At 59.2% G+C, this 17,177-nt stretch overlaps 2 protein-coding genes across 6 annotated transcripts in view; both read left to right on the top strand.

Moving 5' to 3' along the window:
- LOC109574301 (keratin, type I cytoskeletal 42) overlaps positions 1-9,006 on the top strand; it is a 31,004-nt gene extending 21,998 nt beyond the window's left edge. For 2 of the 5 annotated variants that reach the window (XM_070773467.1, XM_070773466.1), the window contains 8 exons: positions 979-2,177; positions 4,481-4,563; positions 4,689-4,845; positions 5,986-6,147; positions 6,725-6,850; positions 7,098-7,318; positions 8,522-8,571; positions 8,696-9,006. In XM_070773467.1, coding sequence (XP_070629568.1) covers positions 1,713-2,177; positions 4,481-4,563; positions 4,689-4,845; positions 5,986-6,147; positions 6,725-6,850; positions 7,098-7,318; positions 8,522-8,571; positions 8,696-8,793 — 1,362 coding nt within the window. In that variant the 5' untranslated portion in view covers positions 979-1,712 and the 3' untranslated portion in view covers positions 8,794-9,006. Of the gene's footprint in view, positions 1-178; positions 2,178-4,480; positions 4,564-4,688; positions 4,846-5,985; positions 6,148-6,724; positions 6,851-7,097; positions 7,319-8,521; positions 8,572-8,695 lie in introns of those variants that run through there. The other 3 variants (XM_070773468.1, XM_019982274.2, XM_070773470.1) reach the window with 3 other exon arrangements.
- A 1,821-nt stretch (positions 9,007-10,827) lies between these two features.
- On the top strand, positions 10,828-16,353 carry LOC109574302 (keratin, type I cytoskeletal 17). Its single transcript, XM_019982275.2, has 8 exons — positions 10,828-11,372; positions 12,433-12,515; positions 13,109-13,265; positions 14,073-14,234; positions 14,854-14,979; positions 15,075-15,295; positions 15,383-15,408; positions 16,127-16,353. The coding sequence occupies exons 1-8, from the start codon at positions 10,905-10,907 to the stop codon at positions 16,219-16,221; spliced, it is 1,338 nt and encodes a 445-aa protein (XP_019837834.2). The 5' UTR covers positions 10,828-10,904; the 3' UTR covers positions 16,222-16,353.
- Positions 16,354-17,177: the final 824 nt, after the last annotated feature.

Here is a 17,177-nt window from a genome sequence, read left to right as displayed (position 1 = left end):
ACGTCTGGGTAGTTTGGAGGTGGGGTGCAGGCTCTGGAGAGGCAGAGGGTGGGTGGCGGGTGCCCTGTGGCCTGCCCCTCTCCAGGCTGCTAGCTCTGCTTCATATTCACTTCTCTGAACTTAGGGAGGCCTGTCTGGACAGAGGAGGGCAGTCAGCTGCTGGGGGAAGGGGGTTCCTGGGAGGGTGGCTCCAGCGGAGGGGAAGCTCTTTCTCTGTGGGGGTGAGTGGCTGGTGCAAGGCTGGCCTCTGAGCCACTTAGGTGACCCCAGGTTCTGTTTGTTCCCTTCCCCAGCCTGTCCTGGAGTAGCAGGAAGTCCTCCCAGATATCGTGGAAGAACCCTGGTGTTCTGACCTTGCCCCCTAGTCTTGACCTTGAGACCCTGCTCCCCACTCCCAGGAACGCTGGGAACCCCCAGACTTTACAGTCAAGGTGGGAGCAGAATAAACTCTGGTTGTCTTCTCTCGGCAGCCCGTGCAGTCTCCACTCTCCAACAAGGAGACACCCTTGCGTGCGAGGCCACCCACTTTCTAGGCAGGAAGTCCTTCCAGCAGTCTGACCTCAGCACACCAGCTCTGATCTGCGTGGAACCCAGACTCCCTCCCTGTCCCCGTGTGTGTGGGCCCAGAGCCCAGGCCACCCATGTGCCTCCCTCCACCCCTGGAAGCTTCCCATTCAGACAGGCCCCTTGCAGACACAGACGCCAGGGTCCTGGCAGCACCTAAATCATTAGCACCGCCGAGATTAGGCTGCTAATCTCCTGGCTGGGAGCGGGCGGGTGCCAGCCGCCAGGATGTGGGCTTGTGCTTTTTCCTCGCAGGGGCCGCCCTTCCCCAGGGTGCGGCCGCCCGGCAGGTCTTGCCTCTCCTGCGCTCAGCGCCTTCTCTGGGGGCCCTTTGGGGGCGTCTTTCCACAGGTACTTTTAGGGTGAGCAGTGGCAGTCCCCCTGACCAACTCTCTGATTCCCTCTCTCCCTCAGTCCCCGCCTGACTCATTCCCACAAAGACCCTGGGAGGCAGGAGTTACCCCATTTTGCAAATGAGGCAACCGAGGCAGTGAACTGACTTCCTGAAAGGCTTGAATCCAGGGTTCCCTCAGGTCAGCAGCTGGGACTGTTCCTCTCAGGGCAGCCCCCTGGCCAGGGACTGAGTCTTCTGCACAGGCTGGAAGTAATCTCAGGAGAGCTGGGGGCTCCCCTAAGCCAGAGGCTGACTCAGGCCCACTGTGAGAGGTGGGGGAGGGTGTCCCCCTGGATCTCTCCACCCTCTCCCTGGGATCCAAGGATGCTGGGTGGGGGGCCAGAGCAGCCCCAGGCTCCGGGCCTGTGGAGCCTTGTCCCAGGCCCTTTCTAGCTCCCAGGGTTGGGTTCTCCGGACTCCCCCAAGGATGAGCTCAGCTGCCTAATTGCGGCTGAGGATGGAGGATCACCCTACCCCCGGGGCTGTGGCTCCAACACCACCTTTGTTTCTAACAATGGCGGCTAAGAGGCTATCGTGCCCAGGCCAGGCTTGGGCAGGGGAGGGGGCCGGGGGAGGCACTCGGGTGTCCAGCCTGAGCCCCAGGCCCTGGGCGGCTTGTACAGAAGCAAATTACACGGCTGGGGTTTTGGCTCCGACTTCAAGGGCCAGGGGCCCAGCCCCCCTTTAGCCTGACTATAAAGGGCTGCCCGGGGTCTCTGTCCAGACCAGACCCTGCGCTTGACTTGTGGACATCATGGCCGCCACCACCACCAGCATCCGCCAGTTTTCCACCTCCGGCTCTGTCAAAGGCCTGTGTATGCCCAGTGGGGGTTTCTCTCGGATGTCTTCCATCCGTGTTGGGGGTGCTTGCCGGGCCCCCAGCCTCCTGGGAGTCGGCGGCTCTGGCAACATGTCCATGTCCTCGTCCCGCTTCTCCATGGGCTTGGGGGGCGGCTATGGCGGGGGCTATACCTGCAACCTGGGCGGGGGCTTCGGCTCCAGCTTTGGCACGGTCGACAACTTGCTGGGAGGCAGTGAGAAGGAGACCATGCAGAACCTCAACGACCGCCTGGCCTCCTACCTGGACAAGGTGCGCGCCCTGGAGGAGGCCAATGCCGACCTGGAGGTGAAGATCCATGACTGGTACAAGAAGCAGGGACCCGGGCCCGCCCGAGACTACAGCCACTACTTCAAGACCATCGAGGAGCTTCGGAGCAAGGTGGGCACTCCCTGCCCTCTGTCCTCAGTATCTACTTCCGACTCATGCATCCCAACTTTGGACCTTTGCCAACATCTCTCCTCCAGCCTAGGTTTCCATCATTCATTCATTCATTCACTCACGCTCTCACTTGCCCTGGAACCCAGCTCTGGTCCCCAGGCCTGGAGGGCATCCTGTGAAGGGAGGCTGTTTGGAGTTCCTTCTTCCTGGGGGAGGGTATTTGGTGTGGGTGATGTAGGCATGGTCAGGGAAGTCTTCAGAACCTTGAGGGCAGCAGCAGATGTTCCAGGTATAGAGATCAGTGTGGGCAAAGGCATAGAAGTGGAACAAATTTGGTGTGGCTGCTGGGAGATGAGGCTGGAAGTCTCCTTCTCACTAGTCCATTCTCCTCTGAGTTTGCTCCCCTGCTACCTGCCTCACCTCCTCCAGGCAGTCCTCCTGGATGGACGGCACTTGACTTTTGTCCTCAGACCTTGGGGTCCTTTCTATACTTTGAGGTTCAGTCTATGCTTTGTTCATTGGGCTGATTTCACTGAGTTTGACATATTCTCACAGTTGTTTTCTCTGTGGGTCTTCCTCAGTCCTTCCATGATGGTCACTCTGGGGTTTCCTAAGGGCAGAATCTGTCTCTCCTTGCTGAGTTTGCGGAGGAGGGCAGGGTGGTCCCTGAGAAAAGGCGCTGTGTCTTCCCACTCAGACTGGAAGCTCCCAAGGGGAGAAATTTCTCTAACTTAGTCTGATGGAAGAGGCAACACACACACACACTATGATCTCTATGAACTCATGACCTTGGCATCCTGTGAACGTTGCACCTGGGTCTTTTGCACAAAACTTCTAGCTGGAAGGACCTAAAGGGCTGCAGTTTCCAGAGGCAGCAGAGAGGTCAAAGAGGTTCAGGAGCCAGGCTTGGGGAGGTCTAGGCTGGGTGCTGGCTGACCTGGGCTCAGCCCGCTCAGTTTCCTGGTGGAGAAGCAGGCCTGTGGCCCTGTGAGGGGCTTTGCCTGCTCCTGCCAAGGACCCAGGCCAGAAAGGGAACTCCTGCAGTTGCCCCCTGGAAGCCGCACCGATGGGCGTGCCAGATCAGATATTGGGCTTGGTCTGGGCAGCGGGGAACCCAGGGGAGCCCTGGTGAGTCAGTGTTCCTGGGCTCTGGGGTCAGCCAGCTCTTCACCCCAGACCCCAGCACGCTGCGCACCAGGCCGCTGAGTCACTGCCCTTTGGCGGTTTGCACCACCACCCACTTGCTGGGCCCCATCAGTCTCCTGAGTGGGAGGTGGGAGGTGGTAGGTGGGGCAGGTCTGCAGGCTGCAGACCAGCCCATTGAGGTCCTGGGGCGAGTTCAAACTGGCTCCTGGGTTCAGTCTGAAAACCGAGACTGACCCAGGGAGCTTTTTCAGAACTTAGGGCCTCGAGTGGGCTCTGAGGTCCAGGCTGAGTTTCCTGGGGCTTCCCCCTCTCACAGCCGTACACTTCAACCCTCAGTCTTAAAAAACTCCAAAGTCGACCCAGCTCATCTGCCAAGACTTCCTCTCTGCTTCCTCTGGGCAGCATGCAGGGGCCTTGCCCTCCCCCATGGCCCTTGACGGGAGCCTCTCTCCTGTGTTTCTAGCAATAATGACAGCTCTGTTCCTTCCAGAGCCTCCCCCTTTCCCTGTGGTCGTTTGAACCTCCCAGATAACCCTGCGGGAAAAGAAAACCTTGTCCTAAGGTTTGATGTGGGACCCATCATAGCTTTATTAACCATTTCATTAATTGTTTAATTAAATTAATGTTTCCTGGGGGTTGACTCTGGGCCAGGCACTGTGCCCAGGGCTGGGGATTCCAAACAGAATGAGACAGGCATGAGACAAGGCCATGTTCCTCTGGAGCACAGAGACCAGTGGAAGAGAAGAAAAATACACATAAAAAAGTCATGGGAAAAAATTGCATTTGTGAGAAGTACTGTGTAAGAGAGATGGGCCGAGGGGAGGAATGATGGGGAGGAAGGACTCAGGGAATGCAAAAGGGCTTCCTGGAGGAGGTGGCAACTGAGCCCAGAGGTGAGTTTAGTTGGGGAAGATGGAGTGAGGTCCAGGCAGCTTAGGCAGTGACTCCCATGGTGGGAGAGGATTGCATATGGGTCTTTCTACTGGCATCATGGTCTGCATGCCTGGGTATCATGCTTTCTCTCCTTGTGAGGAGACCACAGGGGCCCTCACCTCCCTCACTCCAGCCCACTATCCAAAGGGTTGTCAGAGGGGTGTTGCAAGGCCTTCCCAGGGCTGCCGAGCGTGCTTGCTCACTGGCCCCACCATGTCCCCCAGATCCTGGCGGCCACCATTGACAACGCCAGCTTGGTGCTGCAGATCGATAATGCCCGCCTGGCAGCTGATGACTTCCGCACCAAGTGAGTCGGGGCCTCCCGGGCGGCTCAGGGGGCTGGTGCGGTCTGGCTCTGCACCCCACAGAGCTCTCTGTGCGTATGAGGGTGTCCTCGCGGCACTCCATGGCTCATGCTTCCCCTCGCTCCAGGTACGAGACGGAGCTGAACCTGCGCATGAGCGTGGAGGCCGACATCAACGGCCTGCGCAGGGTGCTGGACGAGCTGACCCTGGCCAGAGCCGACCTGGAGATGCAGATCGAGAACCTCAAGGAGGAGCTGGCCTACCTCCGGAAGAACCACGAGGAGGTGAGGTTGGCTTGGGGATACGGGAAAGACTTGCCTGGAAACAGGCAAGGCTGGGCTCCCACATCTGCCTGGGCCAAGGCCACGTTCTCTGTCCAATTCCTGTCTCTGATGCGTTCCTGGCTCTGACCCTGGGAGACCCTCAGGGGGCCCTGGTTGAGGCCTGGAGGGCCCTCTCTCCGGAAAGATACTTCCCTGTCCCTCAGGGACAGCCTGCTATGTGGTGGCAGTTAACTATCTAATAGGCCAATCGGTCTAAGAACTCACCGGCTAATTATTATGATTAATTGTAATAGTGATAGTCATAACAACAAGGAACATCTGCCCAGCGCATTCCAAGTGATTCATGCGATTATCTCAGCTGATACCGACAGTGTCGCTGGGAGAAAGGAGCGAGTTCCTCCCTTTACCAGCGAGGGGACTGAGGTTCAGAGAGGTTAAGGAATTTAGCCAAGGCTGCACAGGGGTGGGTCTTCCCCAGGTCTCCCTGAGCCATTTCTGCAGCAGCTCTGACGTCACCACTCTGCCACTTCTCCCACCACCTAGGGACCCCAAGGCTTAACCCAAGGGTAGGGATCCAAGACCCTGCAGGGGGACTGATGAGCCGTGTGGCTTCCTTCTCACCAGACCTCTGGGGTGGCCTGAGCTGAGAGAGCCTAATGCCCAAACAGCAGGAGTTCATCCAGTGGTTCTGCTTGATTTTGAGGCTGGTTTTGGGGATGCATCCCTGAGCAGATTCACATTTCCTAATGAGGTCTGACTCCCCCAGTGCCAGCAAGGGGCTGCTTTCCCTGTGCTCGTGCTGCGTGGTTGGTGGTAGGGCCCCGAAGTGAGGGGTCAGGGCAGGGAGTGAGGTTGTCCTGACTCATCCCCCAGCATAACCAGGAGTTGCCTTCTCTCCTGCCCCAGCATGCACTGGGGCTGGGCGAAGCCCACCATCCAAGTGTGTGTTGGGGGAGATTGTTGACATCCACAGCCATGCACGTTTGAGACATGACAACATCCATCTCCGCCATCAGGGTGAGGAGCTGTTGGCCTATCTATGTCTGTCCTCTGCAATCATCTCTCCCAGAATGAGAAGGCAGCCCCAGGGACGCTCCCCAGGATGGCCCTGAGTGAGCCCCTGTACCCCTCTCTGTCCAGGAGATGAATGCTCTGCGAGGCCAGGTGGGTGGGGACGTCAACGTGGAGATGGACGCCGCCCCCGGCGTGGACCTGAGCCGCATCCTGAACGAGATGCGCGACCAGTACGAGAAGATGGCGGAGAAGAACCGCAAGGATGCCGAGGACTGGTTCTTCAGCAAGGTGGGTGGCCCGCGTGAGCAGGTGTGCACACGTGTGGGTGCTTGTGCTTTGTGCTGAGCACTGACTGGAAAATTTGCAGATGTGGATTCCCAGCTGGAAGGACCTTTGGAAACCAGTTGGGACCAAACCATCACGTTCAGGGGGAGACTATGAGGCTCAGAGAGGCCTCAAGCTCACATAGCCCTTCACGGGGGCAGGGGGAGCAGAGCCAGATCTCCTGACCCCACCAGACACTCTCCCAGCCTGGGAACTCATAGGCAGGTGTGTATTTGGATGCAGACTCCCCTGCCCCCAGTAAGAACAACACATTGAGCAGTGGCAGCACCCAGACTGTGATGGGCACACAGAGAGCAAAGGCCAGGGCCTGCCCTTACATGTGCCTGCAACCCAGTAAGGAAGAAGCAAAGGACCGCAGGACAAGATGAATCCTGCAAGCGCCAGTGTGCACCAGTGGGCCTGAGGCCCTCTAGGGCGGGGGAAGGGCAGGTCTGGGAGGTCAGGGCTCGGGGATGGCCCCTGCCCTCTGCCTCACCTCTGCCAGCTTCCTCAAGCCCCAGGGGCCCATCCTGCCTTCCAGACGGAGGAGCTGAACCGCGAGGTGGCCACCAACACCGAAGCCCTGCAGAGCAGCAGGACGGAGATCACGGAGCTGCGCCGCACGGTCCAGAACCTGGAGATTGAGCTGCAGTCCCAGCTCAGCATGGTAGGGCCGCTGTCCCCTCCCTGCCCTGTGCCCACCGCTCCAGGGTGGGCCCTGCCTCCTGGACCCCCACTGGGAGAACCAGAGGCTCCCTGCCCCGCCCTGCCTCTTCATACTCTGCCCCACCTCCTGCCCTGCCATGCTGGCAGCACCCACAGGCCTGCACCACCTGGGGACCCACTTCTGGGGGCTCCATCGTGGGGAAGGGCCCCAGCTCGGTTTCCCCAGTCACCTACACCTTGACCCCCAGAAAGCGTCGCTGGAGGGCAGCCTGGCAGAGACTGAGGCACGCTATGGAGCCCAGCTGGCCCAGCTGCAGGGACTCATCAGTAGCATTGAGGCTCAGCTGAGCGAGCTCCGCTGTGACATGGAGCGGCAGAACCATGAGTACCAAGTGCTGCTGGACGTGAAGACCCGGCTGGAGCAGGAGATTTCTACCTACCGCCGCCTGCTAGAGGGCGAGGACGCCCAGTGAGTGGAGGGCACCCTGCCTGTGCTTGGAGGGCTGGGGTGGCTTCACCCAGGGAGGGATGGCACCAGCTGAAGCAGGAGGAGGTGTGGAGGCTTGCAGGAGATGAAGCAGAGAACACTGGCTGGGGGCCCACTAGATGGTATAGGCTCTGGGGAGCCAACGGGGCCCTTTTGTGTAGAGAGAAGTATGGTTGTCAAGATGTCTTAGAACAGTCACTTGGGCTACAGAGAGAGAAATGTGTCTGAGGGTCCAGGGTGAGGTCAGGGAGACCTGTCAGGAGGCTGGAGCAGGGAGTAAGGCCAGGGAACGTGTTAGTCGCTCAGTCATGTCCAGACTCTTTGTGACTCTATGGACTATAGCCCTCCAGGCTCCTCTGGCCATTGAATTCTCCAGGCAAAAATCCTGGAGTGGGTGGCCATGCCCTCCTCTAGGGGATTCCTGACCCAGGGATCGAACCCAGGTTTCCTGCATTGCAGGCAGATTCTTTACCATCTGAGTCACCGGGGAAGAAGCCCTGCTATAAGGCAGGTGGAGGACAGGGGAGGGGAGGTCGTGTACCTAGAGGATGTGTTAGCTAAAAACAGCAGGGCTGGATGCCTGAACACGGGGGTGAGCGTGGCTTGTAGGCGGAACTCAATAAATGTTTGAGTAAGTGCATGAAGGAATGGGTAACAATGGCACTGGGTTTCTGGTTCCAGTGACTGGTTGGTGATCCCATTGTCCAGGATGGGTGGCGCTCTGGTTTGGAGTTGGGAGGGTGCTCAGGCCCTGGTGTAAAGGGGCCATGGATATCCTGGAGTCTCCATGCTTAGTCACTCATTCCAGCGTTTTGCTCTGTGCCAGTGGCCAAGTCCATCTGTAGTCTAACCGCAGTCTCTCCTGTTTTAATGAAGTTTATTTATTGGGCCCTTCAGGATACTGAAAAAAAAAAAAACCACTCTCTCAGCTTCTCCTTGTAAATCCCTGGTTGGCAGCAAAGTGCCTCTGGGCCTCCTGTTGGAGTATCCGCTTTCCTTATTCCTGCCCACTGGGCCTGTCCCTCTGACCCTGTGGTTGGCATTCTCTGCTGTGTACCCCACGCTGTGATTTCTCTCCGATTTCCTGGGACTTCGCTCCCCTCGGCCTCACCAGCTGCTACTCCTCCCAGGGGGCTGGACTCCCCACCGGCACCCCTGGGCTGACAGCTCCCCCTCTTCCTGCAGCCTGTCCACCCAGTACTCCTCGTCCCTGGCCTCTCAGCCCACCCGGGAAGGTAAGAGCCTGCCCCGTCCTGCCCAGGGTGGGTGGGGAGAGGCTGAGGCCCCTTCTGTGGGGGGGGGCTCAGGGAGGGCCTCCAGCCTGAGGTTCTGTGTGTATCCCTCCCCCTCCGCCCGCAGGCACGGTGACCACCCGCCAGGTGCGGACCATCATGGAGGAAGTCCAGGACGGCAAGGTGGTCTCCTCCCGCGAGCAGGTCCATCGCTCCACCCACTGAGGCCCCTTTCCACCTGCAACAGCCCAGCCTCCAGGGCCCAGGGGCAGCCATCGCCTCCATCTCCCAGCACGCTACTGCCACGCCCCAAGAGCCCGTCTGGGCCACCACCCAAGAGCTGTTGCATTTCTCTGTCTGCTTCCTGCCTCCCCTCGCTGAGGGGGGTCTCCTGACTTTGTCCCAGTGACTGCAATTAAAGCTTTGCTTGAAGTTCAATGTCTCCTGTGATTTGGTCTGGTCATTGGTTTGGGCATTGTGGGCTGGCGATGGCGGGGTGAGGAGAGTTTGTTAAATGTTTGGGGCTGCTTGTCACCTGCCAATCTGTTCTCCCAGCCCATCTGGGCCTGGGGCCCAAAGGAGGGAGGCAGGATGCTTGAAGATGGAGGGATGGGACAGTCCACCAGGTTGGGGAAGTTTTTGAGAGTCAGTCCCTGGGTGCCCCATTATCTGTGGCTGGCCCCTGGAAGGGCCCCATAGACTTTCCAGGAGCCACACCTGTTATAGAGAGCGCCCTGCCTTAGCCTGGGGTTGGGTACAAGGTCAAGATCAGAGGGAGAGGGGCTGGGCAGGGGGTTTCCTGGAGAAGTGGTCCAGGGCACTGAAGGGTGTGAGTGTGGCAGGGGCATGGCCAGCCCATGGAAGCAGACGGGCTCTGTTGGGCTTGGGGGTGTGTGGGGCGGGGTGGCCGCTCTGCGTGTGAGCGTGGGGGGGCGTCCTGTTTGCTTTGGTGGCTTGGCAGCTGCTGGGCTATTGGGGAATCTCTCTCAGCTGCTGGTGGGGGCTGTCTGGGCCTGTCTGGGAAGTGGAAGCCATCGGCAGTCTGAGACACGACCACATTCCGCCCAGCGGGCCCGCCGGGACCCTGGGACTGAGGGTGGTGGGCAGGGCAGGGTGGGGCTGTGGGGCGGGCACCCGGCCCATCCTGAGGGGCTAGCTCAGGGGATGGGGTGGGGCCTCTGGGGGTGGCTGCAGGGGACCCCTCCCAACTGGTGGGGGTTGAGGGTTCCCAGGAAGACCGTCTTCTTGGGCAGTGTCCTTTAGATTTCTAGCCAGCTGGGACCTGAAGCCACATACCCCCCATCCAAGGGTTCTTGGGGCACAGGAAGGGTAGGGAGGCTGTTCCTCTTATTTTGATGCCCCCTCCCAAACTGCCACTTCCCCAGCCTGCAGCTAAGCTCCTCTTTGCCCACTCCAGCCCAGAACTCCCCAGTTGAGAAAGAGAAAATGGGGAAAGGTCAAGAAAGGATGCTAGGGTCCCAGGGCGTTCCAGGGCGAGAGACAGGAGCAGAAAACTGGCCAGATGGAATCATGGCCCCTACATGCTCCCCTGGCGTCAGGGCTCTGCAGAAGGGGGGGCCAGTGTGTCAGGGGCCCCCGGGGAGGCGGAAGGGTGCTGTGGCTGAGTGCAGTGAAGGATGAAGGATGAAACCCTGCCAGAAGGGTTCTGAGTCAGGTCGGGCAGAGGGACACCCTCCCTGTATAAGCCCCAGCTTCCTCTTCTGTAAATGGGATGGTAATCAACCTTGACCTAGCTGCTGCATGCTGAGCCCAGTGGATTTGGGTCCAAGGCAAGATGGGGTCTCGGTGCTTGCTGCCTCCCCTGCCGCCCAGGGGTAGCACCAGGTGTGGCATGGTGTATGGCTGGGAACAGCCTGGGTTCCAAACCCATTTTCCCACCAGACACAGGGTCCAAGTAGGTGTGGCTGGGGTGGCAGCTGCCTGGGAGGGCCCGTGGCAGTGACGTCCTTCTTATTCCTCTTCTCCGTATTAGGTCATGGGAAAGCGTAGCTGGAGGGCCCGCCTGAATCACAGGTGACGGGGCTGAGACCAGAGACACACACACGCAGACGCCCAGCGTGAGGGTTCAGAGAAATGATGCAAAGAGCTGACAGTGGGAGGGGAGGGGGCCCACAGCCACCTGGGAGCTGGCGGGCAGCCAGCAGTGATGAAAGCCCAGGGGAATGGAAACAGAGGAGTGAGCCTGTTGTAATCGCTACACCCACTTGTCAGGGCCTATAAAGGAGGCTGGTTAGCCCCGGCAGTAACAGCATCTTGGGCTTCTCTCCTCTCCAGCCTTCTCTCTCCGTGTCTGCCCGCCACCTGCTGCCACCACCATGACCACCACCATCCGCCACTTCTCCTCCGGCTCCATCAAGGGCTCCTCTGGCCTGGCGGGCGGCTCATCCCGCTCCTGCCGCGTGTCTGGCAGCCTGGGTGGTGGCTCCTGCAGGCTAGGGTCTGCCGGTGGCCTAGGCAGCGCCCTTGGAGGCAGCAGCTACTCTAGCTGCTACAGCTTTGGCTCTGGCGGTGGCTATGGCAGTGGTGGCTATGTCAGCGGTGGCTATGGAGGTGGCTTTGGAGGTGGCTTTGGAGGTGTCGACGGGCTGCTGGTGGGAGGCGAGAAAGCCACCATGCAGAACCTCAATGACCGCCTGGCCTCCTACCTGGACAAGGTGCGCGCCCTGGAGGAGGCCAACACGGAGCTGGAGCTGAAGATCCGTGATTGGTACCAGAAGCAGGCCCCAGGGCCAGCTCCTGACTACAGCTGCTACTTCAAGACCATCGAGGACCTGCGGAACAAGGTAGGAGCTGTGATGGGAGGGGTCCTGGGTGGGGCACAGCCTTTCCTCCCCTACCATCTGCCCTTGATCTAGGCCTGGAGCCCAGCCTGGGGGCTGTCACAGGGTCTCGGGGAGCCAAGCACAGCTTGGCTTCAGCTTGGCCTCTGGGAGCCCACCTTGGGGCCATTGTGTGGCTTATGATTTCTTTTTCAGGACAGTAGCCTGGGCTAGGGACAAGTAGGTCTTGGGGGCTTCCTGGAGCCTGTTTCCCATCATGGAGCTTTTTACCACCTTATGTGGTTGTAGGATAAGAGGGATGGAGGCGTGAGGAGGGCTGGGTTCCTGGGGCTGCCAGATACTCAGACACGGCTTTCCTTGGAACAAGAGGGGGATTTAGGGCTAAGGTGGTGTCAGGGGTCTGGTGAGCTCCTGCTGGCACCTGCTGGGAGGACGAGGCAGGAGATAGTGGGTGGGACCTCAGGAGGCCACTTCTATGCCTTATTTGGGGATTTTTCTGGCTTCTCCATCTCTCCTGCTGTGCCCTCAAGACGGGCTTGGCAAACTTGGGGCAGGGCTGCCTGCTGGAGCCTGGGGTCAGGGCTTAGCAGGGGTCATGACTTCTGATTTGGAAGTATATTTTGGTGAGGGCGCCTTTAGTTTTCCTCTTGTGGGAAGCCTCTCAGGGGCACTGTATCCTGAATTGTAATAGGAGGGAGTTTCTCACATCCATCCTCTTTCCAGGATTAGGGAAGAGCTTCTGCCTGGGGCATCTTCCTACTCTTTTCTGGCTCTCCTGCATTCCCAGCCTGGCACTCCCAGCTGGCTGTCTGCTTTGGTTTAAGGCAGAGTCTGGCAAGGGGGTTCTGTGGGGGGAGGAGGAGAGTATCAGCTATCAGACTCCTGCTGGCCCCGCCTCTGTCACCAACTGTAGAGCAGTAAAGCAGGGAGACAGTCTGAGAAGGGAGCCTTCCTGGAGAAGGTAGCCACATCCTGGCCCCCAGATGGAGAGTCTCATCTCAGAATCCTGGTCTGGGTTAAGTTACTCCAACCCAGGGACCTGATCACTCTCCCATCTTCCCAGATCCACACGGCCACCGTGGACAATGCCAACCTCCTGCTTCAGATCGACAATGCCCGCCTGGCTGCTGATGACTTCCGCACCAAGTGAGCCCTGGTCAGGGTCTGGGGAGAAGCTGGGGGCAGCGCTCCCTACTGAGGAGCCCAGGCCTCCTCAGTTGCTGATGGCAAGGTCCAGAATCTGGGGGTTAAGGAGTTCACCTCTTAGCCCAGGATGCTGCAAAAGCAGCAAATTCTGAAAGTCACTGGGCTTAGTCAGGTGATGGAAGAGAGAGAGGGGAGGCAGGAGGCAGACAAGAGAGGAGTCAGGAAGCCGGGTGGGGTGGGGCCTTGCCCTGCGTGGTCCCAGGGCCCCAGGGCTGCGAATGGCTTCCACTCCACCCTGTCACTGGAAAAGACTCTGATGCTGGGAAAGATTTGAGGGCAGGAGAAGAAGGGGGTGACTGAGGATGAGATGGTTGGAAGGTATCATTGACTCAATGGACATGAGTTTGAGGAAACTCCGGGAGATGGTGAAGGACATGGAAGCCTGGCATGCTGCAGTCCATGGGGTGGCAAAGAGTTGGACATGATTTAGCAACTGAACAAACACCCCCTCATCATTTAAGGGAAGGGTGCTGGCCAGAACCTGCACCGGCCAGTCCAAGCATCTTGACAGAAATCTCTGGTTCTCTTGGCAGGTTTGAGACAGAGCAGGCCCTGCGTGTGAGCGTGGAGGCCGACATCAACGGCCTGCGCAGGGTGCTGGACGAGCTGACCCTGGCCAGAGCCGACCTGGAGATGCAGATCGAGAACCTCAAGGAGGAGCTGGCCTACCTCCGCAAGAATCACGAGGAGGTGAGGCAGCCGGGGCAGTAGGTCAAAGAGATGCTGAGGGGGTGGCAGGGCTCCATTGCCGTGCCAAGGCTGTGCCATTGCTGTGACTGGGGCGAGCACTCCTACTGTGTAGCAGATTCTGAAGGTCGCTGGGCTTAGTTAGGTGATGGAAGAGAGGGAGGGGAGGCAGGAGGCAGAGCGGAGAGGAGTCAGGACGATGGGCGGGGGTGGGGCCTTGCCCTTCGTGGTCTCAGGGCCCCAGGACTGGGATTGGCTTTCACTCCACCCCCGTCATCATCTGAAGGCAGGGGATGTCCAGGCTGGTTAGCTTCGAGTGTTGCCCTGTCTGCAGAGCCCAGTTCCCCATGCAGGGCAGCCTTCTCCATGTACCACCCTACTTTTCCTGCATCTGGGGAGTCTCCCAGGGGCCCACAGAAGCCTCTTTTGCCTGTCCTGGCCTCCCTCACCAGACAGGAGATAATTGAGGAGTATTCCCAGCTCAAACCCTCCAATCTGGACCCTAGGTAGAAGTTTGGAAATTAGATAGGAGGTTTTGGGGGCTCAGGCCTAAGAATTAAGATTGTATTTTCAGAGAGCCCTCAGTCTAGTGGGGCAGCACAGAATCTATCCTGGGGGAACCCCTAGTCTGATATTGGAGGCAAAGCCCACACAGACCAGGTGAACAAAAGTCATTTGGAGGGTCAGAGGGTAGAGGGTGAGCAGAACAAAGGAGACGTTGTGGGAGGGGTCTGGAGAGCTTGCGTGGGAAGGTTGGGAGTGAGAGGTCAGAGCAGGGGATGCCCACACCCACCACGCCCTCCTCCACAGGAGATGAAAGCCCTGCGAGGCCAGGTGGGTGGCGAGATCAACGTGGAGATGGACGCCGCCCCCGGTGTGGACCTGAGCCGCATCCTGAACGAGATGCGCGACCAGTATGAGAAGATGGCGGAGAAGAACCGCAAGGATGCCGAGGACTGGTTCTTTAGCAAGGTGGGGGCTGCCGCAGACCAGAGGCCTCTCCCAGGGTATGGGGTGCAGGGCCTGAGTCTCCACAGTAAGCCCAGAGCCTGGCACCTTGGGTGACTTAACCCTGGTGAGCTGCACGGACCCTGGGCGTCAGGGTTGCCTGTTGCATTCACAGGCCTTCAGCTTGCCTGAAACTGGGATCTGAGGGGATCATGGGGAGGCCCCCTCAGGAATAAAGCCAGAGAGTCAAGACCCCAGGAGCTTCCATCTGTCCCTCAAGAAGTCAGGAACCAGTCCCATGGGCCTGGCTACTGTCCTGGCTGGTTCTCAAATTTCCTACTCTTGTACCTTCTTCTTGAAGGCATTAGAGATAAAACTTAACATCCTTTCAAAGTCTTCTGGGTTTGGGGAGGTGGCAGGCTGATGAGAAGGCATTGCTCCCACAGCCAGATTTGGAAGGAGGCCTGAGAGGCCTAGGTAGGTCAGGAAGGTAGCCATGGTGAGGGGAGTTGGGGGGATTGGGTGCTCCAGGTGTCTGTCTGGGTCCAGAGTGGGCCCTGGGCTGAGCATATGGAGACCATGGGGGTCGCCTTGGAGAAGGGAAGCCAGGCTCACGCTGCCCTGTCCTGTGTCCTGTCTGCAGACGGAGGAACTGAACCGCGAGGTGGCCACCAACAGCGAGCTGGTGCAGAGCGGCAAGAGCGAGATCTCGGAGCTCCGGCGCACCTTGCAGGCCCTGGAGATCGAACTGCAGTCCCAGCTCAGCATGGTAAAGGCGCTGCCGAGCCTGGTGGAGAGGTGCCCAGGGCTATGGAGGGGGCCCTGCACACCCTTGCTGATCCGGCCTCTCCTGCTCCCCTGCAGAAAGCATCCCTGGAGGGTAGCCTGGCTGAGACAGAGAACCGCTACTGCGTGCAGCTGTCCCAGATCCAGGGGCTGATCGGCAGTGTGGAGGAGCAGCTGGCCCAGCTGCGCTGCGAGATGGAGCAGCAGAACCAGGAGTACAAGATCCTGCTGGACGTGAAGACCCGGCTGGAGCAGGAGATCGCCACCTACCGCCGCCTGCTGGAGGGCGAGGATGCCCAGTGAGTGGGGGAGCCGGGCCAGGGCTGGGGGCCTGGAGCAGAGCTGAGTCTCAGACCCACATCTAACCTTTTTTTTTTTTTTTGCAGCCTGACCCAGTACAAGACCAAAGAACGTAAGCATTTTGGTTAACTGAGGGTGGGGCTTCACGGGGCAGGCGACCCACCTGCACCTTACTGGGGGAGTGTCCCCGGGGTGGGGCAGGAAAAGGCCCTTACCTTGGAGATCCTAGGCTGAGAAAAGAGATGTGGTCCCAGCTCTGAGACTCTCATCTGATGGGGAGATAGGCACATGGTCTCACTCTCTTTGCTCTTGGGACCTTACAGATGAGTAAAAGCAGTCTTGTGTCTGGAGTCTCTTGTCTGGTGGCAGAAAGGGACTTGATCCTTGTCCTCCAGATCCCAGTCTGATGAGGAAGATAAAGTCCCAGCCCTGGGGTCTCTAGTCTAAGGGAGGTGATGGGGACCAGGGTCTTGTCTTGGAGATCCTTGTCTGAAGGGGGCAAAATCCATGTCCTGGAGACTGCAGAGAAATGGAATCAGACTCCATTTCAGACTAGCATCTGGCCTGCGCAATCTTCCTCTTGCAGGAGGGTCAGAATCAAACCATTTATTTGGGAGGTGGGACCCACCCTGGGGCACCAGCAGGGAACAGGGTGGGAGGGAGGGAGTGGTAGGGTCAGAGGGGGCACGTGTGAGGGGTGTGATGTTGAGGGGCCAGCAGAGGCCTGGACACAGGTGGCCGTGGTGGGAAGAGCTGGCTCTGCTCAGGGGGCTGGGGGCTGAGCCAGGATCTCTGGGCCCCCACCCACCCCGAGTGTCTGTCTCCTGCAGCCGTGACCACCCGCCAGGTGCGCACCATTGTGGAGGAGGTGCAGGATGGCAGGGTCATCTCCAGCCGCGAGCAGGTCCACCAGACCAGCCACTGAGGACTCTCTCCCCCACCAGCCCCCTGGGGCTCCCCATTGGCTGCGCAGCCTCCAGCCTCCCCAGCCTCAGCCCCCCAGCTTCAGTCCCTTTCCTGTCCTCACTCCCTGACCAATAAAGCTTGTTGACTGAAATACAGAATGCTTCCTATTTGTGGCCAATGAGGACTCTAGTGAGGAAGGGGTAAAGGGTATGGGGGAAATGGGGGCTGGGGGAGCTGTCTGCAGACACCCACTGTTGTTGACTTGGAGGACAAAGGTCATCTTAGAACAGGGGTGAAGACTAGGTCTAGGCAGAGCTTGGGGTGGGGGGGGTGTTGCTTTGTGCCTCCCAAGTGCTGATGATCCCAGGGAGGGTGGTCCAGGCAGTGACCCCAGGGAGGGTGGTCCAGGCAGCGCCAGACCCAGAGTGAGGTCAGCGTGTCAGGAGGACATCTTAGGTGTCCTCTTCTTGCCCCATAAGTGGGCCCATGACCTTGGGCAGTGCCTTCCCCTCATGGAGCCTCATTTTCTCATCCCTAAATGGACAAGAAGATCTCAGGAGCCAGAGGCCCAAGGGATAACACGTCCAGCCAGTTGTTGGGGACAAGGTCGGGGGGCGGGGGCAGTTGGGGAAGAGAGGCAGGCCAGGACAGGAATCAGGATCCTCCTGAGAGACGCACCAGGACTGAAGGTGGGTGGGTGGAACCGGATGCTTCCATTGCCTCAACTCCAGGAATCTGAGACCTGCGCTTCCAGAAAAGGCAGGTGTGGGAGAGAGGGCGGGGCCTCTTCCAGGAACGTCTCCTCAAATGGTCAGCTGAGGATGGGGCGTTCAGGGGAGGTGGTACCCTGGGAGCAGCACCGCCTTCCCTGGCCCTTTGTCCCCTCCTGGTTCCAGCAGCTTGGAGGTCAGGGGAAGCTGCCTCCTGGGGAAGAGGGAGGGGCCGTCCTGCCTATCCGCTCTAACACCCTCCAGC

The sequence above is a fragment of the Bos indicus genome, chromosome 19 (assembly GCF_029378745.1).
Source record: "Bos indicus isolate NIAB-ARS_2022 breed Sahiwal x Tharparkar chromosome 19, NIAB-ARS_B.indTharparkar_mat_pri_1.0, whole genome shotgun sequence".
In the NCBI taxonomy this organism is placed as follows: domain Eukaryota; kingdom Metazoa; phylum Chordata; class Mammalia; order Artiodactyla; family Bovidae; genus Bos; species Bos indicus.
Note: the sequence above shows the minus strand (reverse complement) of the source record. Positions and strands in the feature narration are given on the sequence as shown.

Excerpts from the sequence above, each read along its gene's own strand:
- LOC109574302 (XM_019982275.2), top strand. The coding sequence starts at position 10,905 with ATGACCACCACCATCCGCCACTTCTCCTCCGGCTCCATCAAGGGCTCC. Across the intron at positions 12,516-13,108 it reads GCTGATGACTTCCGCACCAA|GTTTGAGACAGAGCAGGCCC; the intron begins GTGAGCCCTGGT and ends TTCTCTTGGCAG. Across the intron at positions 15,409-16,126 it reads CCAGTACAAGACCAAAGAAC|CCGTGACCACCCGCCAGGTG; the intron begins GTAAGCATTTTG and ends TGTCTCCTGCAG.